Source organism: Sceloporus undulatus, chromosome 4 (genome assembly GCF_019175285.1).
Source record: "Sceloporus undulatus isolate JIND9_A2432 ecotype Alabama chromosome 4, SceUnd_v1.1, whole genome shotgun sequence".
In the NCBI taxonomy this organism is placed as follows: domain Eukaryota; kingdom Metazoa; phylum Chordata; class Lepidosauria; order Squamata; family Phrynosomatidae; genus Sceloporus; species Sceloporus undulatus.
Window position 1 is genome coordinate 62,195,390 of NC_056525.1, and position 25,553 is coordinate 62,220,942.

At 39.3% G+C, this 25,553-nt stretch overlaps 2 protein-coding genes and 1 non-coding gene across 3 annotated transcripts; all 3 read left to right on the plus strand.

Moving 5' to 3' along the window:
* Window positions 1-446: 446 nt before the first annotated feature.
* Window positions 447-12,223, plus strand: LOC121928583 (acidic mammalian chitinase-like). Its single transcript, XM_042463495.1, has 11 exons — window positions 447-488; window positions 4,329-4,358; window positions 5,269-5,470; window positions 6,536-6,592; window positions 7,015-7,180; window positions 7,684-7,808; window positions 9,331-9,454; window positions 9,652-9,837; window positions 10,412-10,531; window positions 10,851-10,992; window positions 11,967-12,223. The coding sequence occupies exons 1-11, from the start codon at window positions 464-466 to the stop codon at window positions 12,221-12,223; spliced, it is 1,434 nt and encodes a 477-aa protein (XP_042319429.1). The 5' UTR covers window positions 447-463.
* Window positions 12,224-13,356: 1,133 nt separating this feature from the next.
* Window positions 13,357-13,547, plus strand: LOC121930186. The gene has a single exon (XR_006103849.1). It is a non-coding gene; the product is annotated as a U2 spliceosomal RNA (small nuclear RNA).
* A 1,498-nt stretch (window positions 13,548-15,045) lies between these two features.
* Window positions 15,046-25,525, plus strand: PIFO (primary cilia formation). The gene is made up of 7 exons (XM_042461457.1): window positions 15,046-15,082; window positions 16,958-17,128; window positions 19,642-19,784; window positions 20,505-20,603; window positions 21,778-21,911; window positions 23,273-23,390; window positions 23,537-25,525. The coding sequence occupies exons 1-7, from the start codon at window positions 15,061-15,063 to the stop codon at window positions 23,606-23,608; spliced, it is 759 nt and encodes a 252-aa protein (XP_042317391.1). The 5' UTR covers window positions 15,046-15,060; the 3' UTR covers window positions 23,609-25,525.
* The last annotated feature ends 28 nt before the right edge of the window (window positions 25,526-25,553 follow it).

The following is a 25,553-nucleotide window of genomic DNA, read 5'->3' on the forward strand; positions in this document are numbered from 1 at the left end:
TACATATTCATGACCTGTCCCAATATGCCAGACTTGTGTTTTTAGAACTGTTCAAATAACTTTATCAGAAGCACTTTTCTCCACTAACATACCTAATTCATATTCTTTGAAAAGCTATTTATATAGCAGTACAAATACTGTTAAAATAATTAGAAGCACAATAGACATTATCAGCTTCAGAAGGAACATGTACATTCCTAAAACAAATTTTATATTTATGAAGATATCATTTGAGCTGTATTATTTTCCATGGTGGGAAGCTTATACAGTATGAGAAAGAAAAAAATGTTATGGTACAAAAGCAAGGTGGAAATATCTATCTATTAATCCATTAACTACATTTGCTTTTCTTTTAATGTCTTATCTGCTTATCTTTTGAGATATGGAGCCATGTGGTTAAAGAAGGACATTCATTCTATAAAAGGCAGCAGATGACTGAGGAAGAACGGTACACGGATTAACCATGGCCAAGCTCATTCTCCTTACAGGTAAGTCTATAATACTTGATATTATTTGTTAATAATGTTCTAATTCATGTTTTTCATTAAGTGCTGCAATGAATATGCATGGCTTTGGATTTACCCAAAAAGGAAAAAAGTCCCTGGAAGTATCAAGACTTCCCAGTTCTTTTTGTTTTCATTTTACCTGCATATTCATGGCTTTGCATCTAAATACTTTCTTGAAATATCCTGGGTATGCTTCACCTCCACTCCCTCATATTCCCCCCCCTTTCCCAATAACATGTGTCATCTAGACTCTGGCAATGTTTCAGAATCTGACTTTTAACAATTTCCATTGAGACCTTCTTAATTATTATTCAAGAGTCATGGTGAGAGTGTTAAAGTGCTTTAGCAATATTACACTAGTTAAGCATTAGGATCTTTTTTTTCCCCCATTTATTTATTTATTTATTTGATATTGCAAGCATTCCTCTTTCCCTAGCTTGACATCTGTTGGTATCCTCAAAACAGTCACTATGTTTCTTGGTGGCAGCCATCTTAGCTAGTTCTGGAAGGCAGACATGGAGAGGCACATTTCATTTTGAGAAATATTGGGTTAATTTAAAGTGACATGGGGAGTGGGAATAACAAATCCTTGTAGATGCTGGGAGTTCCCTGGGGATACTTCAGGATGGCAAAAACATTGTGCATTTTATCAGAAAAAATAAAAATGAAATGAAAAGGATAACAACAAAAACAGAGACTTCTAGTTTTTACAGTCCATCGGGATGAGCCCTGAAAATTGTCTGAGACTGAGGCCACAATCTACAACCTTTAAATAAGTCCCAGTGAAACGTGCACAGAATTCTGATGTGAGTAAATATAAAAGGGTTTCCTAGATTCCCAAGAAGGTTCCACTGAGAGAAATAATTGATGCAGTCTTCCCAACTTGGTGCTCTCTAAAGGTGCCAGAATACTCCATTCATCTCCAGGTAGCACCAACATTGTTCATGCTGACTGGTGATGTTCCTGAACTTTTGTTCAATATATCTGAAGCTGGTTTAGAGAATGCAACTTGACAAAAGGACTATCAACAAATGAAGGGTCTAGAACTTGATTCTGAAGGGTTTGTCATGGAATCTTGCTCTATTTTAGTGTTTCCAGATCAAAATTCCAGAAGTCGGAGGGTCAGGTCAAGTTCTATTATCTAAAATAAGAAAATCCATTGTGTGGTATTATGTTCCTGGGTAACCATCAATTGTTTAAAATATGGAGCACCAGTAACTACAGTGGAGACTTACTTCTGAGTAAACACACACAGATTGGGCTGGGAACAAGTACTAAACTAGGAAGCACCAGTATGTCAGAAACATTTACCTACTAAAGTGGATGTTAGTTAGGGAAGCACTTCAAATAACTGAAACTTTCTTTTCTTTTATTTTATTCTCCCAGAGAGGACCCAAGGCAGCTCACAAATAAAATTCTAAAAATATATTACATACAATAAAACAGTTAAAATCTCATCTAAAAACAATATAGAATTACAAACATTAAAACCACACTAAAACCATGATACCCATCCTATATAGCAAATAGCCAAGCCACCCCATGATTCTACATTAAAAAATACAATTATACCTGGTTTCAGAACAAGTAAATGTTTCCTAAATTCTGCTACTTTAGACGATATATTACCGTATATACTCATGTATAAGTCAACCTCATGTATAAGTCAAGGACAATTTTTGAGGCCAAAATCATGGATTTTGATATGACCCATGGATAAATCGAGGGCATGTTACAAAAGATCTAAAGGGGGAAACAAAGCACCACTTCCCTCTCTACATCTCCCTCTTTGAACCTCTCTCAAGGGTCACAGTATCAGCATGGGGAAACAAGTCTGGGTGCATACATACATACACACACACACACACACACACACACACACACACACACACCTCTTTGCATCAGCATTTCCAGACCCATGGCTTGCAAAAAAAAGGGGCACCAACCTTGCTTTTTCCCTGCCTTTAGCCCCAGCATTTCCAGACTCATGGCTTGCAAAAAAAAAAGAGGACACCAGCCTTGCTTTCTCGCTGCCTCTAACCCCAGCATTTCCAGACTCATGGCTTGCAAAAAAAAGGGGCACCAACCTTGCTTTCTCCCTGCCTTCACCGCATTTCCACACTAGTGCTGGATGCTGGATTCTTTTTGCTTCAGTTTTTAGCCCTGGAGTCTGGCTTCATTTTGTTTCCCAACCTCTTTTGCCTTGTGCATCCTCTAAACCCCCTGCCCTCAAATTGTCAGGAAGCCACTTTATGCTGCCTGTGCGTTTCACCCCTCAGTCAATCTATTTTTTAAGTGCCTGTGTTTGTGTATTGTAATATATAGTACTTCTTAGATTCTGTGCTTCTGCTGATTTACATTGGGCTCAAGCAGATGAGTGGCTTTGAGCAGCCTCTGGCTGCTCCAGCCGTGAGCGGACCCCGATTGGCACAGGATCACAGCAGACAGATGTCGCAGTCCTGAGGCCAGCCGCTGCTGCAGTCCAGAATGGACTGCTGGCAAGGAGTGGTTTCTTTTCCATTCCTTTTGCAGCAGGGTTGGAGCCATGTTAGCCGGACTCAGCGCAGTTTCCAGCTGTTTCATGGGCATGTGTAATCTGCATGCCATGGCCTCAAATCAGCCCCAAAGCAGCACTTTTTGCCCATATGTTTCAGGCCTTAGTTTACACTGGTTTTATTTTCTTGTTCTTTAAAACTTCTTTTTTTAAAAAAAGGGTTTACATTATGTTTTATTGGATTTTTATATTGCACTGTTTTATTCTATGAGCAACCCAGAGAACATCAGCTTTTGGGTGGTACAAAAAAAGCTACACATAGTACATGTTGAGTCTCACGTATCTGAAATGCTTGGAACAGAAAGAGTTTGGGGTTTCAGACGGTCTATGAATACTAAACCCCAGTGGATATCAAGAGGCCACTGTCTGTATTGGGAATGTGTGGCAGCCAGAGTAGTGTAGTGGTCTGAGCACTGAACTCTGGAGTACAAAGCCAAAATATTCACTCAGTCATGGAAACCCACTGAATGACCTTGGGCAAGTCACAGTCTCTCAGCCTCAGAGGTAGGCAAAGGAAATTCTCTCTGTAAACAAATCTTGCCAAGAAAAGCAGATCACCATAAGTCAGAAACAACTTGAATGTACACAGTAACACATTTGGAACATATTATTTTTCTTGTGTAAAAATCTCAGGAATGTATTACAATCTTTCATAGATGATGTCTTTGAATATCATAATAATTCAAGACGATGCTAACTATTAAGTGTAAGCCATTTTGCTCATGCATGTGGGCCAATTCTTACTAGTTATACTACCAATTGCAGATCTATCTATAACCTATAATTCCTTCTAGGACAGAAATGAGCAACACATGGCCTTCCAGGTGCTATTGGGCTTAACCTCCTAACTCAATGGTGAGGCATGCTGGAAGTTGTAGTCCAATCACATCTAGAGTTCTAGGGTTATTTTTCCAGGTTGTCAGAGACAAGCATACCAGAAAAGGAGCTTCTGACAGATTTTTGTGTAGTAATATATGTCAAAGATCCATAATTTCCTTCACCATTCCCACTGCTGATGGAAACAATCAAGTAGCGCATACCAACACACTGCTTGGAATCACTGTAGAGCCCTGGCTTTCTGTAATGTCGGAAGTTGTCTGAACCTTGTTAGCATAAAACATACTTGGTTTCCAAATGTGTTTGTATGTCTTTCCCACTTAAGCCAACAGAACATGTATACTCTTTCCCATTTATTCAAAGGGTCATCTCCTTATGTATTTATTTATTTTTCTTTCTTTCTTTCTTTCTTTCTTTCTTTCATTTCATAGGTCTGGTGCTTTTGCTGAATGCTCAGCTGGGTAAGTAATGATTGGATAGATTATAAGCAAAGCAACTGGCTGATAAGGGAGGGTTGAGCACCTCCTATATAACTTTAAAGCTTCTATATAACTTTAATAGAGCTTTGTTGCTGGGAAGTAAACCAGAAGTCCTCAACCCCCCCCCCCCCAAATGATGATAATTGGTAAAATAATTCTGTACTGATTACTGGAAATATAGTACATAGATTATGCCAGCTCAGCCATGGAAACCAACTGGATGACCTTGAGTAAGTCACACACTCTCAGCCTCAGAAGATGGCAATGACAAACCCCCCCCAAAGAAACTTGCCAACACACCCTATGATAGGTTCACCTAAGGGTCACCATAAATCAGAAATGATTTGAAGGCACACAACAACAATCCTGCTGTTCCTTATGAGACTACTGACTAGTTAGTTGTATCATGTACTAAATTCGGTTAGCTCTTTCTGTCTGAATAAAAGCTATATCAAAATATATTGTTTCATTAACAAAGCTTGGTCTTCTATAGCTAGATTATATTATTATAGAATTTAGTCATCCGATCATACAATCTCCAGTCTGAGGATAATTGACAACAGCTCAGTGATTTCACATATAATGCTAAAGTAGTTGTGTGATTGCTTCACTACACAATTCAATCAACTTTGATGGAAGAAGCTTTTGTTAATATGCTTTTGATAGTTTTGCAGAAGTAATGAAAATATGAACTTGATTGAGAATTGAATACATGATAATTACTACTCCTTTCTATAGATCCAGAGAATCCATAGATCCACATTTCGGCACCCACATTTTACTTACTGAGCATGGCCATGTGCTATGTATCTGGAGCCATTTTGCTTAATCACTCTGGTTCACTGTAGAAACTAGAATCTTACTATTATCTTCACTTTTCTTTTGATCATAGGCTCTGCCTATCAGCTGACATGCTACTTTACCAACTGGGCCCAATATAGACCAGGCCTTGGACGCTTCAAGCCTGATAATATTGACCCATGCCTGTGTACACAACTAATCTATGCATTTGCTGGCATGAAGAATAATCAGATTGCCACCATTGAATGGAATGATGTGACCCTTTACCAATCTTTCAATGGACTGAAAAATCAGTAAGTACTTTGGTGACATTGAATTAGCCATGTTAGTCTGTAGAATAGTATGTAGAGAGATCTTGTAGCACCTTTGAGACTACCTAAAGAAAGAAGTTGGCAGCATGAGCTTTCATAGACTTAAGTCTACTTCCTCAGATGCATATGATGTTTAATGACAATTAGTTTCTGGTTTAGAATTCTTACAGCAATATCTGCAGGTCAGCTAACCAGAGTCTTTTAAAACTCCTTTACAGTTAGTAACTAAGGACTGTAGATTATATAGCAAGGCAGGCAACTATACAAACAAATCTGGAATGCATGAGGGAGCAAAAAAGGTTGTTCATATACGTCAAGACTGAAGAGGCATTGCGCCTTGAAACATTTTGGACTGCAATTCCCAACTATCCCTGCTGTTGTACCTATGTTTAAACTGACCCCAAAAGGGAGGGGGGACAAAATACATTGTAAATTGCCAGTGCCTGAGATAGAAATGCTTTTAATTTCTTATTAAGAAATTGAAAATGGAGGTGGTGGATAGGTCACTGTGAATAAAACCTTGCTGGAGATATCCATATAGAATATATGTGCTGGAATTCTCTTGATGACTTAAGTTTGCCTAATCAGTAATTGCATATGGGGTGGCAAATGTTTGTGTTACAGGGGTTATATATCTAAGTCCTTTTTGTACCACTGCACAAGAAGGTATACAGTACAGTACCTCCTTGCAACAGTGGGTTGTTTCCAATTACACAACAGAAGCCTGATGGCTCAAGTGTGCCTCTCACCCTTCTGCCTCAAACAGACACTTTGTGGCATTGGAAAAACTCCCTCTACATTTGTCATCCTCCTGGTAGCTCTTGCCCTTCCAGACCATTACTGTCCAGACCAAGACGATCAGCATAAGTACACTGGTAGAGCTTTATGCTCTGCCAGTATCAATGAGATAATTGACCATTGTGTGAAAAATGGCAGAATAAACATTTAAGAACCTGCTTCCCTTCCAAATCAAGGAGACATCATTATGAGGATGCTAAATCAAGAATTCAAAACTGAACTGAATCTCTTGTAATTTGATATTCACAGGAATGGACAACTAAAGACTCTCCTGGCTATCGGAGGATGGAATTTTGGAACAGCACCGTAAGCCTCATAACATTTTTCTTGGGAAGCCATCATAGAGGGCTTTGTCTCAAACTCTGGATCTGAATAATCATCACTGATGTTTGGGATTTGAAAGGAATGTTCTCAAAAGCCAGTTCAGTCATGGAAAAGGATGGTTTTCAGGTCCTGAATTTGTGGTTTGGCTCACTTCCTTGAAACTTGTAGAGCTATTAGCTCTTTGATATATGCATGTGGAAACTTGTATGCATAATTACCATTTTTAAGATAGTGAAGTCTCACTTTGGGACAGGGGGGGCTGAATCTGATGCTCCTTTGCAACCTATTGAGTGATGCATCATTTTTTCTTGGCGTGATATTTTACTGTTGCAGAGCAGAGTGGCATGAATGCTGTTTATAACTGTTTCTTCTAATTTTCCAATTCTCTCTGTTGTTTTGCCTAGATTCAACGCAATGGTTGCCACTTCTGCAACCCGCCAGACTTTTATCACCTCAGTCATCAAATTCCTTCGCGAGTATGAATTTGATGGTCTGGATTTTGACTGGGAGTATCCTGGTTCTCGAGGCAGCACTGCTCAGGATAGGGATCTCTTTACTGTTCTCGTTAAGGTAAACTGGTTAATCTGTCATCATAATTTTATACAGCATTACCATAAACTTAATAGCAGAAAAGTTTTAGACTAACCAAGTGCAAATAAATGCTTGTTACTTGCACCACATTAATTTACTTCCAGCAGCATTATTAAGTACAATGCATACATATGACAAGATGCATCAATAGATATTTAGATCAATGGATTCCAAGTTTTCCTGGAAAGACTCAGTTCTTCTCAGGCAGAATAGTAAGGATGAAGAATATGTGGCCCTCCAGAAATTGTACTGCAACTTTCATAGTCCCCATGATCTTAACATATAAGATCATAAAATGTAAACCTCTACCAACATTCACTATTGAATTTGTATTCAGGTAATACACAATCTTCATCTGTTCTGCTGCTATGAGATTTGCTGTATCATACATAAACAGGGGTTTCCACTCTCTAAACTGAGAGCAGGAAGATGGTATATGGTGGTACTGAGATATTTTATCCTTTACTACTTCTCTTTCATAGGAAATGCGGGAAGCTTTTGAACAGGAGGCCCAACAAACTAACAGACCCAGGTTGATGGTCACTGCTGCTGTGGCTGCTGGACTGTCCAACATTGAATCAGGCTATCAGATTCCACAGCTTGGCCAGTGAGTACTGTGACATCAGACAGACTTGGTTTTTATCAGTTGCTTAGAGCTCCTTTCCCCCTGCATCATAGGGGGAAATGGTTTTGCTGCAACAAAAATGAAATGGGACTTTCTTTCTTGCCTACACCTCTGCTGGTCAGAAAGAAACAAACCACTTTGAAGGAGATCTGAAAATAGTGTTTACTGAGAAGGAAGGAGGTGCTATAATAGCAGGCTTTACTTCTGCCTTTCTGCCTACTTATGTTTTTGTGGTTTTCTAACTTCCTAGGAGGTCTCCATAACAGTGTTGCTAAAACTCCCAGAAACCATAGCCATGATCACCACTTTTGAGAGTTGTAGTCCAAAAAAGCTTTTTTTTTCCAAGCGTAGCATAGGAGAGATGACCTATGAGACAGAACTTGGCATGAGGACAGTCCTAAAACAGCTATAGCCAACATATCCACAGAACTAAGATGAAAAGGAGTTCTAAGATGTGCTATTATTTTTATCGTTGCTATTACAACCCTTCCAAAACACTTCCTGACAGGCTATATTGCACAACACAGAATTTTACTAGCGGCCCAGAAATTTACTTTGTTCTAAGGATAACTCTCTCTTCTTAGCACTGCTTTGTGGGTAAGGGGGGGGGGTCTTGCTCCAAAAAAATGCATTAAGGATGGAAAGATAGGATATCTGTATAATGTATTCTGAACTGGCAGGAGCTATGCTTCTGGAAATATCTGTCCAGTCAGCAAGACCAGCCTTTTCCAGACTGACATTCTTGATTTGAGTTGGAGTTTGACAACCATCAACCTAGACAGTGTGGCCACATGGTGATGTGAACTGTCATCCAACATATCTGAAGGGTGCCAGATTGGAGAAATGCTGTAATAGACCCTCAGTGTTCCAGGCATTTCAGAGAACAAATTGCTCAGAAGTATGAGACAGAGGGAGAAGAGACATTTAAAACTATTCCCTGTAGAAGTGGAGGGCAACTGTTCCCAGGAGCACTGAAGAGTTCTACTTAATCTTTCCCTAGGAGACATGACACTAATAGAAGGCCTATTGCCTTCTGAATTGCACAGATATATTGACAAAATAAAAAAGGACATCTTCACCAGGGCTTGACAAGCTGTTTTAAAATTGCATAAACTATGCAATTGATCATCCCTTCTTTAAAGCAAGTACAGACTCCTTTATTGTGCAATTCTTTATGTAGGGTTGGAACAAACATGCCAATAACATTACCAGTTGATTGCACAGTTCCTTAACATGTGATACTCCTCTGAATACCTTGCTAAATATATTATTTCATTCACAACTGTTTATCAATAAATATGAAAAAAGAACATATTATATGTATGTAATGAGTGAGCAAAGAATGGGGAGGGGGTCAGTATCTCGTTTCACCATTGTATTTAAAAGAACTGCTTCAGAGATTACAACAGATACTCTTGTTCAAAACTGTGTGCTTGTCAAATTAGCAAACCTGGCATATATGAAGCAAACACTAAATCCCATCGTATCCCCCTATTATCCACAGGTATCTGGACTATTTCCATGTGATGACCTATGATTTCCATGGTTCTTGGGAGGGATACACAGGAGAGAACAGCCCCCTATACAAGGGTCCTGCTGACACTGGTGGCAACATCTACTTCAATGTTGTAAGTATATTTTTGATACTTGATCACTTATAGATGAATGAACATGCCTCAGAAAAGTGTAAGAACATAAGAGTCTTGCTGGATTAGACCAAATATCTCTCCAGTCCAGCATCCAGTTTCCCAAGTGGTCAACCAGATATCTTCCATCCATAGGTCCATGAAAAAATCCTTGTCACACTCTTTCATTTTCCTTATAGGACTATGCCATGAACTACTGGAAAAATAATGGTGCTCCAGCTGAAAAACTCATTGTTGGATTCCCAACATATGGACACACTTTCATCCTCAGTAACCCATCCAATACTGCTGTTGGTGCTCCAACATCTGGCCCTGGGCCTGCTGGACCTTACACAAGACAGTCTGGATTCTGGGCTTATTATGAGGTATGTGTTACATAGATATTATCATAATGTGTACTAAATTAGAAAAATTATAAACAAAATAAGGAATTGCAGCAATTATTAGCTGTCTCTGGCTTATAGTGTACATTGTAATAGGTTAACTATTATTAACTTTTACTATGGTGCAGTATTAGGTGTAAGAACTGTGGACAATATAAATCTTAGAAAAGTCCATATTTTTTCTATTTAGAGGCATCATATGAAATCTAAATCCATAGTGAAAAGTTTTAAAATTCCTCCCTGTAAAATAAAACCAATCTCACTACATATTTCTGATGCAGTCATTTCTGCATAGTCAATTACAGGTTCAAACAACAAATCATGGAACATTACTGGAATCTTTTGGTAGATATGAGCAGTTTAATTGAAAACTGAGCAGTTTTCACATTTAAAGGTTTAAGATGAATATATACATTCAAAAGAATGCAATTTCATGCCATTTTTGTTATTGAAAACCATTTCTAAATGGGTTTTGCCCTATCTCTGTGTTGGCTTGCCTAGCCACATGATGTATCTTAGTTACCATAAGAATAACTGTATGCCCTTCCTATTCTAGATCTGCACCTTCCTGAAGAATGGAGCCACCCAGGCTTGGGATGGTCCTCAAGATGTCCCTTATGCTTACCAAGGGAATGAGTGGCTTGGCTATGACAACATCAAGAGCTTCCAGATCAAGGTATGAAGAACATAGATACAAACTCAAGTATGCTTGCCTCTGTTTTTGCGGACTTGGAGTCTGCGTCCCACACCCATTTGTGGACGGCAAACAAAAGAGGATAAAATGGGGTGCGCACCACAAGGGTGCACCCCATTATTTTCAATGGGACTTAGATATCTGCGGGTCACCATTTTTGCAGGGGGCGGGGGAGGGGGACTGGAACAGATCCCCTGCAAATTGGGAGGGGCTACTGTTTATATACAACAATTAATTTTGGTGCACCAGAAATTCTTTTCCTGTTTCTTGGAGACTGATATTATTGTTTCTTCCTTCAAAGGCTGAATGGCTGAAACAGAACAACTTTGGAGGTGCTATGGTCTGGGCCCTTGACTTGGATGACTTCACTGGAACATTCTGCAACCAAGGCAAATACCCCTTGATCACCACCCTGAAGAATGCTCTTGGACTAGAAAGTACCAGTAAGTAGCAACAACAAAGAGTTTTCTTAAGCAAACTGCCATCATCCAATTGTAGTTTAACATGTGTATATGCTATGACAGTACAGCATGAACATTTCAAAACTTGATCATGTACAAATAACTCAAGCATGCAAACAGTGTCAAATACATCATGGGTTGCATTCTTCCCGTGGCATTTTCTCATTTATCAGTACATTGCTGACATCCTCTGAATCACAGTAGCTTGAATGTTGAGTCTGGATATAGATGCAGAAAATTTAATTTTGGCTTTAAATTCCCCAAATCCCCCAGACTGGATGGAGGGAAGGTCTGGGATCAGTAATGCAAAAAAGTAACTTCTTCAAACTCTGTACAGAAGCCTATGCTTAGTTATAAAAGTTACCGATTGATTTGGGATAGTAAGTATTTCCCTATATAATTTTTCATACCTAATTAATGAAGAGATAATAGTACCAAGAAATATTAAAACACTCTGGCTGGAATCCTGCATCAGGAGATGGGCTTATATCACATAGCTATGTCTCTGTAAGCATAGTAGGCTAAATCTGCTAAAGCTTGATTCCAGGAACCCATGGATACCAAAATCCATGAAAGCTCAATTTCCATTATATACAAGGGCATATTAAAATAGTGTCCCATATATAAAATGGCAAAATCAAGTTTTGCCTTTTGGATTTTATATATATATATATTCAAGTCATGAGTGGTTGAATCCATGGATACAGAGGTTGAACCATATGAAGTCAAGTGTAAGCTAACACAGGATTCTGACCTATACTTTTTGGTTTATTTAGTGAGATTTTAGTGAGAATTTTGGTTTTTAGAATTTAACATTTAATGATGGGCAGGTTTTTATAGTTTCATAGGGTTGTGACCTAAATAAGGAACAAAGAATTAGGCTCAAAGAATGAACACATGCTGATCATATTGGGACATAGACTGATCTAAATGTGTGATGCTCTTTTCTGTTTCAGGCTGCACTGCTCCTGCCCAGCCCAACCCTCCAATCACGGCTGCTCCCAGTAGTGGAGGAAGTGGAAGTGGCAGTTCTGGCAGTGGTGGCAGCTCCAGTGGTGGCAGTGGTTTCTGTGCTGGCAAAGCCAATGGTCTATACCCTGTGGCCAGCAACAAGAATGCTTTCTGGCACTGCCTGGATGGAACCACTTATGAGCAGTATTGCCAGTCTGGCCTAGTCTTTGACACAAGCTGCAGCTGTTGCAACTGGGCCTAAAATCATATGTTACTTGTGTACAGTCCCAATGAAAATTCTTTTTTCAGGCCAAACCCATGACAGCAAATATTAAAGAAAGTATGCAAAATAACCTCTAATGTGTTGGTCTACTTCATTACAATAGTTCAGCATTACATAGGCTAAGACCCTCTTTGTGGAAGGGAGCAATGATGGTAACAGCAATGGGAGGGGAGATGGTGTGGCCGGGTGCATCCTACCCATTCTGGAGAATATCCCAGGGATGTTCTGGTAGATATTCAATTATGGAGGGGTGGAACTGTGCCCGTATGCTGTTACACTGTGGGTGAAAGGAGAATAACTTGAAGCACTCGTACTGTATATCTTCTCACGCAAATGTCTAAATGGAACAATTCTGGTGTAACTAGAAGTCATGTCAATGCAACACATACTCCCAACTGGATTCTAGTCACTGGTATATATTGCAATTCATTTCAAACAATGTTTTGATGAAAAATACATTTAATTATTAATAATATATTACTTCAGGAGCAATGGAGGTATACACAGTTGTCATCTGCTCATATTTTCAATTTGACAACTATGTAGAATCTAGATAGCAGATAGCAGTATGGTATCTATTGCATTATATCCCTTACAAACATAAATTGCTACCTGAGGGTTGGTTTAGCAGGAAGGTGAATGTCAGCAATGTGGAATCACATTCCAGGTCCCCATGAACTGGACTTCTGGAGGGAGATCTTGGAAGCCCCAGAAAAGATTTGTAGAGATGTTTTTTTTCCATAGGAAATGAAATGTTAGAGACCTCTGCTGGTGGGCAGTGAATTAACAGTTGCTGCACATAGCACATGATGGGGGTGGAGACTAGGTAAGCTTATGCAAATATCCCACCAATAGCCCTCTGAACAATCAGAGTGACAACTGAGAAATAAGCAAGACTGAGGGAACCCACAGGTTTTTTTTTTTCAGATTAGTGTCTGTCAGAGACTGTTTTCCCACACGGTTCAAACATCAACATTTTCAGAGTACATCTTGTGGAATTACAAACGGCTGATTCTGATGTGGCACTGAGCACTTTGAAACATCAGTTTTACTCATGGTCGCCTCAGATGTCACTGGAGAATCTCCCAAGCATGTCTTCAAATGCATTTGTTATCGCTTCTCGGCCTTTCGGCTAAGATCAAGTGTAGTATCTGTTCTTATCAGTTTAATATCTGATATGTTCTCTAGTTGAGAACTCTATATTAAGTGGATTTTTGGAAATAGGAGATGGAACAAGAGCTTGCTCTATCCACTCCCTGCATCAGCCTGGTATTGCAGTGCCTCTAGGAATGGTGCACCTCCCACTTGGGAGAATAATTTTGGTTGAAAAAACAGATAAAGCAATGATGAAAAAGTAATTTCCAGTTTTCTTTTTTGAAGATACCTTCCTTAGATGGAGCCTTTTGTGTGATGTTGTACTGGGATTTAGGAGATCTAAAATCAGGTGTGTACTGAGCCAAGAAATACATTGGATGACCTTGGTCCACTCATCTTCTATTTCCCAGACCTTTTCCAAAGACTGTTGTGAGAATGAAATGGAGAGCTGTGTGTGCCACCTCATAAGAGAAAATGTGGTAACCAAAATTATAATAACAAAATGAAGACAGCAGCTCCATCTGAGTTCCCTTGGATCCTCTTGTTATGGGATCATCCAGCCCCAGAATCTTATCTTTTCCTGGGACTTCCAAGCTCTCCCTCCGGATTCCCTGTGCCACCCAAGGGAGCTCACCTCACACCTTGAGACTCATTGTTCCAGGTTCAAGATGGATGATTAGGCTGGTCCTACCATTGGGCAGTGTGAGGTAGCCACCTTTGGTGGCAGATGCCCAGGGAGTATAACTTGAAGCACACAATAACAACATACAGTATATACCACTCATCTTGTAGTAGATAAATGGAGGTAGGTAGCAGAACTGGTCAAAGGTGTTTTGACACCTTAGAGCAAGGACACGATGGAACCTAATCTTCTGTATATAGCAGCCATTTATTCTGACAGCTAAATCTTATTGCAATATGGGGTGGGCAGTCAAAAAGCCAGACCAAACATTAGGTGTGGGCAGTCAAAAGAGCACATTGGGTTGGCTTGTCCTAAAATGTAGCAAAAAGTAGCAAGAAATGTTGCTTGTTTACTTTCTTTCCATTGTATTTTACTGCCAGTATATGCAGTCAGCCCTCCATAGCCACACATTCAGCATCCCTAGATTTAACCATCCGTAGCTTGAAAAGATTTTTAAAAAACATATGCTGTATTCCTAAAAGCAAACTTTCATTTTACCATTTTATATAAGGGACACCATTTTACTATGCCACTGTATTTCATGGGACTTGAAAATCCACTGTATCCACGGGGGGTCCTGGAACCAAATTCTCGTGGTCAGTAAGGGCCCAATGTATCTGAGATTTTCTGCCTCTGATGGCAAAGGAATATGATTAATAATAAGAAGAATGGCTTTGAATACTATGCACCTTGACAAAGGAAGCAATATTTGCTGTTCTGCCATCAGACAGCATAATTCTTAGGACAGCCCACCATAAACATAATATAAAATTGATGAGTGAGTTTTGAAAACTGATAAAAGAGTTTAACAAAGGCTGTGCTGTTTTATAAATATGATGTCAACTGTGTGTCACAATCAGACCAAAGCAATCCCAGAATGACAGCTCTACAACTTCTATGATGTCAAGAGGCTGTAAGATCATCTTCTGGAGAATGACTACCGGGGTATTTGAGGCAGAAAGAGGATTGGAGCAGTCACTATTCTGATCTGTCCTTAAATAGTGTTCAGCTGCAGATAATCTGAAACACATTTTCTACTATGACAAATCGCCAAAAACCAGGTAAGCCTGTAGACTTTGGTCTAAAACACACTGCAGAAATAATCCAGTCTGAGACTTCTTTAATTGCCCTGGCTCAGTGCTAAGGAATCCTGGGAACTGTAGTTTGAACTTGTGGCATCAGAGCTCTCTGATAAAGAACTATACATGTCTCACAAAACTACAGTTCCCAGGATTCCCTAGCACTGAGTCAGGGAAGTTAAAGCGGTCTTTTAACATTATTGCTATTTGTGTGGGGTTTGGGTTGTTTGCTTCTAATATAACATTTTCACCAACTCCTATTTTAAATTCTTATTAGCCACTTTGACAGATAATACAAACAGCACTGAGTGAGGTTACACTACAACTACAAATAAACCCTCAATAGCAGAAAATAAGAGAAATAAAAAATCCCTTTTAACCATCTGCTTTTGATATTATTAGTACTTAATTGTGTTTGTGTTTTGATTTGTAATATAACATTTCCACCGACACCTATTTTAAATTCTCATAGGCTGCCTTGGTGGATCCCTTGGCAGATATAAATTAGATAAGTAAAGAAACAAAACACTTCAGATTCACCCTTATTCAAGTACAAGAGAAAAATGGACAGATGTGTCTGAGAGCCAGTGTGGTTTCGGTATTAGACCGCAACTCTGGAGATCAGGGTTCAGTTCCCAGCTAAGCCATGCAAACCCACTGGGTGGCCTTGGGCAAGTCACACTCTCTCAGCCTCAGAGGAAGGCAATGGCAAACCTCCTCTGAACAAATCTTGCCAAGTTCACCTTGTGATAAGTACACTAGGGCCAAGTGTGCACTTGAAGACACACAACAAATACAGGGAGGCTGTTTACCACAGTCTATGGTGCAGCATCTACATTGTAAAAATAATAGTTTGACAGTACTTTAAGTGCTGTCACTCCATCCTATGGAACCTTGGGATTTGTAGTTTCACACGGTTGTTAGCCTTCTCTGCCAAAGTGTGCCAGTGCTTGACACAACCCAAATCCCAGGATTACGTAGGGCGGGGCCATGGCATAGGGGGCATGTGGCCACTCACAAAACTAGAAATCCCAAGATTCCCTACGATGGAGCTGCAACGCTTAATTGCTGTTTACTTGTTATTTTTTTAATCATTACATTTTTTAAATGGTTTTATTTGTGGGTCCCTTTCTGGGAGCAATGGAAAGCATCCATCGAAAAACAAACTAAAGGGGTGTCAAAAGGCATTCTTTCTACAAGTGTAAACGCACCACCCGTAGTCATGTATCTGCAGACTGCAGTGGCTTGATGTATTTAACAACTAGTTTCAAAGGTGTTGGGTGTAGCAGTTTGCGTGTTAGACTAAGGTCCAAAACACACTGCAACGACCATCCAGTCTGAGACCGCTTTAACTGCCCTGGCTCAGTGCTGGGGAATCCTGGGAATTGTAGTTCATTGTGGCACCAGAGCTCTCTCTCTCTCTCTCTCTCAGAGAAGGCTAAATGTCTCACAAAACTAGTTCTCAGAATTCCCTAGCATTGAGCCAGGGCAGTTAAAGCGGTCTCAAACTGGATTATTTCTGCAGTGTGTTTCGGACCTAAGATTCTAGAGGCCAGGGTTTGAGTCCCTGCTAGGCCATGTAAGCCCAGCTGGGGCAAGTCACACTCTCTCAGCCTCAAGCCATGGCAAACCTCCTCTGAACAAATCTTGCCAAGAAACCCCTATGATAGGTTTGCCTTAGGTGGCCATATGTTACAAATGATTTGAAGGAAGGCACACCACCACCACAAGAATAACAACAGTCTGTGCTGGAAATCAGGGCGAGGAGGAGGAGAAGGAGGAGGCAGGGGAAGCCCCCAGCCGTTCCTTTCTGAGGATTAAATCACTACTGTCTGCTTTTCTCTCTCCCTTCCGCAGGGCGCCATCCCTCAAGCAGCTCCCCTGGGCATCCTTCTCTGCCCAGGCCCCAGGAGACTAGCAGCGACCAGGCCTTGGGCGCTGTGTTTCCATGGCAACTCCAAGACCCAGCAACACCCATGAAGAGCGCCATGATTTCCGCCCAGCGCCAGCTGGCCTGGGAGCTCACTGGTAAGGCCTTGCCTGCTCTGAGGGGGATATAGAGTAGTCAGGCCCTTGAACCCTTTCTGGCTGCATCGCAGCAGTAATTTGCCACCATTTTAACTGCCATGACTCCAGGCTATGGAATTCTGGGAAGTGTAGTTACAACAAACTACACTTCCCAGAATTCCATAGCCTGGAGCCATGGCAGTTAAAATGGTGTCAAACCGGATTGTTTGCTCTGGTGTCACAAGCTTCGCTCTGGTGCCACAGCAAACAACACTTCCCAGGATTCCATAGCACTGAGCCATGGTTGTCAAAGTGGTGTCAAACCAGATTGTTTTTCTCGTGTGGATGCAGCCTAAGAAAGCAGGGTTTGAATCCCACCTTGACCATGGAAACTCCCTGGGCAAGTCATACTCTCTCAACCTCAGAGGATGGCGATGGGAAACATCCTCTGAATAGAATCCAAAATCCACAAAACACTGATGCCTTTAATGGACCAACTAACACACACAACATAAATCTGGCCAAGAAAATCCCTTATAGCTCTATGGAGCTTTATATAATTTTATGAGGCCTCTTTCAACACATGGAAACTATTTTCATTAATGGAAAATAAGGGATTATTTCAGAACAATATATAAAGCAAATATGGCTACAGAGTGGTTTAACATCGGGGCTCAGTCTGAATAGAAAATGCATAGAATAGCAAATGTTTTTCAGAAATGTTGGGTATTACATTGCAGAAACCACCTGAAATGTATTTACTGAATATGTTTAATGATGCGTTGGAGAAAGAATGCGGTAAAACCCTCTTTTATGCGACCACTTTGGCAAGAATAACCTTAGTGCAAAATTGGAAAACAGGAGAGATTCCCGATAAGAAAGAATGGTTAATAAAATTATACAAGGCTATAGAGATGGATAAGTTAACATTAATACTAAGGGGAGATACAACAAATGAGGTTAACCAAACATGGAAAAAAGTGACAGAATATTTAGAAAAGATCTGGTGCAAATAATACAATATAAGGAGAAATGAATGTAAATATATAATGGATTGAACATATATCCAGAATCGTTAAAGGAAAAGTAGATTTAATTAAGTTTCACCATCAAGAACTGGGATAATTATACATAGTCAAAGAATGCAGAAACGTAAATAAAGGGAGGTAGAACTAGTGGAAGAAAGTCAGATCTAAAAAGAAGCAAAGCAATCAGTGCTTAAAGGAGGTGGAAGTTGATTGGATGAACATAAGGAAATTTAAGAATGTTGCAGATGGTTAGAGTAAGTGGAAGAAAGTTTGATTATGTGTGAAGGATAGAAGGTGGTACTGTATATTATAGAATGGAGAGGGAAGATAGAAGTATAGAGAAGGAAGGAGGAAGAGAACAATTGAGTGGTTGAAGGAATAAGGTAGGAAGAAGATATTGACAAGGAAGGTTAAAGATAGGTAGATGGGAAGAAGAATGAAGTCAAGAATGCTATGGAAATAAGAAATGGGATATTATTCTTGAAGTAATGTTTGAGCGCTGTATGTTTGATTAGCTGATGTCTGGGGGTTTTTTGTATGTACGTTTTAATGTGTATGCTTGTTTTTAATTCAATAAACTGTATTAAAACAAAAGAATAGCAAATGTGTTTTTTTTCAATGATAGATTGCACAAAATACTTAAATTCAGGGTAAAACCAGGAGGTTGTAAATGAGGAAGTTAAGGATGTGTTTTATTATGAATGATAGTTATAATACAAAAAATTTAAAGTCATATGAATGTTTATACATCTCAAAACAAAATTTTGGTTTTTGGGTGAATGTTAATTTAGTTAAATTGAAATTGAAATGAGTGTATATGTGATTTAGCCTTTGTTTGTGTTTGTCCTTTTTTTTAACTGTTTTTAGGATCAATAATATGATTTTTAAAAAAAAGCATTGAGCAGGGGTAGGACCCCTCCAGATATTGAACTACAACTCCTAGCATTCTTCCCATTAGCTATGCTGGCTATTGCTGCTGGGAGTCACAGACCAGCAACATCTGGAGAACTGCATGGTTGTCACAACTGACATAAAGTAATGGCTACCTCTGGGCCTACACAGATTCCTTTTCCTTCACTTTTTGGGTTACCCCAGAGAGCACCTATCTGCACCATTATAGCACTATGATCCCACTTTAACTACCATAGCTGTATCCTGTGGAGTCCTGAGGTTTGCAGTTTAGTGAGACACCAGGGCTTAATTCTGACTGAGATTTCCAAAGCCTCTCTACTGAGCAAATCCCAGACTTCCATAGGATGTTGCCATGGCAATTAAAATGGAATCGGAGCGCTATAACTGTGTACAAGCCCAAGGATGTGGTTAACAGACTTGAGTCACTTTACCTAGAGTCAGATAATCTTCCGGTTTCTCTCTTCTACATGGGAGTGAAAATTCTGGGAATTGGAAGACGTTTTAAAATGGTGAAAGGAACATATCCCCCCCAATATCTCTTCCCTCCCCTTTAATGTCTGTTTAATATTAATTGGTATTCTTTGGGCTTTGCAGCTGCACAGAAACGAAACTCATTTGGATCATGTCAAGAGAAGAAAATATTCCCCTGTTTTCATGCTGCAGACCGTTTAGGCAATGAGTATGTACCAATTAAAGGTGATCCTGATCGTGGACCTGGAGCTTATAACCATGCAGAGGTGAGTTATACTTTCTTTAATCTACCATAGCTGTATTTTCTCTCTGGAGCTTTCTTTTTGAAATAAGGGAAGAGAACTGGGTATTCATATTATCAATTGGAAGCATTCCAAAAATGATCTCTTCCATCCCCAGTTACATTTCATGTACTCTACTTAATAGCGATTGGCCCTGCTTTGAAAATGTTGTTTTAAAATAGCTGGTGTGGTATTGGTGTAGGGAATGCTAGACGAGGACCCGAGAGACCAAAGTTCAAACTGCAATCTTGCAACTGCAATTTAAAAAAAACAACATATTAGCATTAGTTTGTAAGAAACTAAATTGTTACTTTTTATTTGTCAACTAATGGACTAATGGCATGTTATTAATACAATACTTCCCCTTTTCTGTGATTATTGTAAGAAAAATTAAATTGATCCAAATGACTTCTCAGAAGCAAAAAATTTAGAATTTAACAAGTAAATATTATTCATTGCCTTCACTTGTGGCTGTTTTGTAACTCCAGAAAAGCCCCAAAGGCAGTTGCTTTGTGCATGCTCAGATTACCTTTTGCCTTTGTTAGAACCAACTACAGTGAGACCACGCACTTCTTGCTTTAGTCATGGAACATACAGCCTGAGAATGTACCATGTAGATTGATTTGACCCCTAGAACCTATAGGAGTATTTTTTAAAAATATATTACTGTATGTTGAAATAATCTGTGTGGTGTTTTTAACACAGAGAAACACTCTTCTATATCATCTGGTTAACAAACCAGAGAGTACTAAAGGTTACACCATGGGAGCAAGAACAGCCCCACGTTTTGGACTCATTAAAAAGGTAAAAGCAGTTTTCTTCTCTTTTACATGTACTGTACTTATCTCACAGATTATAAAAATGGACTGTAATACAGACAATCTAATACATAGCATTAATCTATATTAATGCAGAATTCTCCATACATGCATCAAAAAGTTATGAATGAACATTTAATGCTAAGGCAATGCTTCCTATGACACCTGCATGCATAATCTTATATGGGTAGGGGTGCAGTCCTTCAGAATCTATAAAGGGGGTTTTAGATAGATAAGTAGAGCATATACTAGGAGTGGTAACAGATCCCTAGCTCAGACCTTAGAGACTTACTGCGAGTTAGCATAGAGAATCTCTTCCCTGTCTGAAGATAAGGCAGTTTCATGTGTTCATCATATCATCTGCTTTTAGTTCTAACCCTTTTAATTTAATATTATCCAAACATGCTTCTTTAGTTCAGCAAAGAAAAATAAGGCTGCTAACTAGGGCAGGGATGAGGAATCTATGGTCTTTCAAAGATAATTGAAATGCAGTGGCCACCATCTCTGATCAGTAGCTTTTGCTAATGGGACTTCAGCAAGACCTGGGACAGTGCTTCTCAGGTTATTTGATATGGGGAACCAGCTTTTTCTCTCTCTCTAATGTGTCAGAGACTGGTACCATATTTGTATCAATTGGCTACAAGTTGCAGCTTTTTTTTTTCTTTTTTCTTTATTATTTTTTTTTTTTTTGGTGGAAACTCATTGTGGACCAGCAGACAATGGCCACAATACACTATTTTGACTAGCCACAAGTTCCCTACCCCTGTACTAGGAAATAAGCCTCACTGAATGCAGTAGAATGTGCATGTAGATGTGCATAGTATTATCATACATTTTTTTTTAAAAAAAAAACTCCTCGTTAATTAGAAATGAGTGTAAAACCATCTTCTAACCCTGTCTCGCATTGAAGGTTGAAGTGAAACTACTGTATGTAATATACTGTATTGCTGTTGCTCATCTGTACCCAAAGTATTCATAAAAGAGATAGAAAGGAATTGGCAGCATCATTGCTGGTTATTTCGAGAATATCAATAACTGATAATGTTTAGTAAGAGACAGGGATTTGCTTGCTTATGTTAAAATTATAGGGTTGTTGTGGGATTTAATGATTTCAATAAATGATTTATCTCATCATTTCATTTTATATGCTCAATTTGTAGCCTGTGGTTCCTGACCCTGCAGAGTACCAGGCAGCATGGATCAAACAGCACAAGCACAGGCCTGCATTTGCTCCATTTAGCAGCCACTCACCACGATTTTCAGATAAGCTTCTGGATAAAGACTTTTTCCCCGGGTATCATTTTTCATATATTCAATTAGAAAGTTGCCCACTAGGACTAGGAACCTAAAAAATACACAAAGGTCTTTACACAATTCTAATATTACTGAGCATGAAGGTAAATGCTATGGAGTGGTTGGGAGATGTGTTGACAGGACAACAGTCACATTTTAAAGTCTTGCTCTCTATGGTCAAGACAAGAGGTTGTGAAGTTGGTGTTTCTTTCTTTTTCCCCATTGAAATCAATGGGGGAAAAACAACACCAGGTCTAGCACTGTATGTACAGCGCTGTGCAAATCTACAGCGCTATATAAATAAAGCATAATAATAATAATAATAATAATAATAATAATAATAATAATAATAGCACTGACATAATTTAGGGCCTATGCAGGGTGAGGGGAACAAGAGGGCTTACTGTATATACTCGTGTACAAAGTTGACCTCGTATAAGTCGAGGGAAGGTTTCAGGGTCAAAACTCTGGATTTTGAAATGACCTGTGGATAAGTCTAGGGTAAAACTTTGGGGGCTGTTAGGAAGGATAGAAAGGAGAAAATGCCACTTCCGTCTCTCCTTCTCTGGACTGCTCCCAACCGATTCCCAGATGCTGAAGGAGAGGTTTTAACATCAGATTGAGAAAGAAGCAAGTGTTTTTCAATGGGGAATTTTTCTGATAGGAAGCAAAGGCTTGCAAAATGGACTGGAAAGGGAAAGAATTGGTGTTCAATGGAGATTGGGGTGTCAGACTTGCTTGCTTTAGGACCCTTCTAAGCACTACTGGTGTATTGACCCTTATATAAGTCTACGCAACATTTTAGGGGCAATTTTTGGGGCATAAATTTCTCAACTTATAGTCGAGGCTGTGTGGAGCCATACTCATCATTAGCATGCCCCCCAAGTAACTTTTTCTGGCTTCCACATTAACAAAACCCTGACTTGGAGGTCAGTGGAATAGAGGGTGAAATGCCTCAGGCTAGGAGTCAGATATTAATGTGACATTGGTTTCAGGCTTTTATAAACAAATGTATCTTAAGAGACTGTTCTTCTTCTCCTCCTCCTCCTCCTCCTTCTTGTTAGCTGCCTTCAAGTCAATCTCGATTTAACTCTGTAAATGAGACGTCTCCAACTTGTGCCTTTAAATCAACTCCAACTTATAGCAAGACTATCCTAGGTTTTCTTGGCAAGATTTATTCAGAGGAGGTTTGCCTTTTAGTAGGCAAGAGTTTGATGTGCCTGAAGTCATTTGTTAAATAGTTAAATTCTGATCCTAGTCCAGTACTCTACCCAGTATATCAGATCCCAAATGACTGCATTTATATTACTTCACTGTCAATGTGATAAATAATTTGAAGGACCTCCCTCCCTCTCTCTATAGACCTGGAACTTATGATCCAAACAAGATACCACACAGGCATGTCACTTGGCCAGGGAGATTTGGGTCCCCAGACTGGGATTTAGTACCAATGCCAGAAAAAAGAACCTTCAAAGCTGAGGTAAGAAATTCAAGTACAGTGCCTAATGGCCATTATTGTGACTTTACTTGGGTTAAAAATGTCAAACCTAGCCCCAAAATATTTGTTTCCTTAATAGGAAGTAGGTTTTTAAATACTAAATATATTAATGTTTGTATTTATTTTAGCTGCTTACAGACAAAGAATTCAAGAAGCATCGGAACCTAGTGGCATACCTGAGCATATATTACAGTGACTGATTCTTCTGACTGGAGTCTTTCCTGTTCTGTATACTGTTAGACAAATCTGGAGCAATGACTACTTTTGTTCTTAATTTCATTTAATAACTAGGCTGCTTCATAAACAGCTGGTTTGTTACTCTTCTAAATGCTTCATATCTTCCTAATTTGATTGTCTGGTAAAAAGTATTATGTCAGCTCTCCTCTTCCACAGATTGAAACATCTATGGATGGCACCGCCTGGTTGTTCCCAGTGGTGGTGCGTGCACACTGCCACACCAACATGGTTGTGTGCACAGCACATGCCGTTGAAATAAACAGGATTTTAGGATCTATGAATATTGCTATCTGCTGGGGCTCTGGAACAGAACCCCTCATTGATAGAAAGAGCCAACTGTAATTCATTTTATACAAAATATTCACAGCCGTGAAGCTTTTAAAGAGGCTTCAAAAGCCAGGGTACTGGTGATTTGTAGTTGCCATGCCAGACCTTCAGTTTCTCTTCCCCAAGCCACATGAGTCAATCCTCCTATTTGCAGTCAGGGTACACAAACACTAATCAATACTCAAATACTGTATGCACTTTCTCATTCTTACTCTGTGTGCCAGCTTTAAAATACCTTGCCAACACTTTGAAGCTAGAAATTGAGGTCACAGTGCCCATAAATTATGTGACAGAGTTCTTACCGAAACAACACAACCTGGTAAAATACCAGGATCCAGAATCTCTTTCACTACTCACCTGCTGCACCTCCCAATGCTCCTTTGAGCACAGAGAAGTAATCTACCTTGTCTGTCCTCAATGTGGCTGAGGGCAGAACTAAAGCCTAGTTCCATTGTGTTCAATTATTTTCTGGCAATATAATATCAGTTACACTCACAAACACACAGAGAGAGATTGTTTCTTCCTTTGTTGCCAAAATGACATGGGATGGTTTCATATCTAAAAAATAAACCATTGTTTCCCACTGCAAGAGGGCTTCTGCTGTTTCCTCCTTCTCCTTTCCCACTCATGAAGAGGCTCTTTTGACTTGAAAGTAATCAGTTTCTGATGATGTCAAAACATAAATTACAAACAAGCCAGGAAACCATGGTTTAATCCTACCTTACTGTGATTAGCCACAGTTCAAAGAAAGCATAGTTACCCCAATTGTGACATCACAATTCATTTAAAGTCAAAAACAGAGCTTTCAGTCTTCTTGTAACACAACAGAGGGGGAAAGGGGAATTGGAAAGTATATGATTGAGCATAAAAGGCCAAGACTCTCCATGGCTTGTTTTCATATGAGGAACACATGGTTTTATGTTATACCTGACTTGAGCCAAAAGTACTGTACTAGGAGCATAAGTTTGCAATCCCCCCTCTTGCCCCAGAAACTATACAGCATAAGAGGATTGTAATATGAACACCTGCAAACCTACCCATACAATTTGTACCTTGTGCTAATACACTACCATCATACCACACTGTTTGATGCTTAGAATATTTCAGTGTGTTAGCTAGAAATACTTCCACATTAAAAAATCTCTCCAAAACCACCCTATAAATGGCTCTTACAGGTTTCCTTAAATATTCTTGATGCTTTGAAATAATTGGTTTTCACTTGAAACATTTCTCACAAAGGCTTTGTTATTCCAGAGGGGCCACATTCCCATTTTTCTTATATGTTGCCTTGTACATCTTGCAAAACAGTGGATTCAGATTAGACAGCCCATAGAATCATCTGCCTCAAGAAAGTAAACATATTTTGTCAGTTACCAAAAAAACAACCTTAAAGTCAAATAATTTCAGACTTTACAGCATAAAGCCTGTGTCTCCCTATTTTATTCATTCATGTCCCTTCTTATTATTGTAATTATTCATTGACTGTTAATGACCAATTTCTTTGTCTTGCTTCACTAAAATATAATAAAGGTGATATCAGAAAGTCAGTGTGATATAGTGGTTTGACTCTAGGGACCAGAG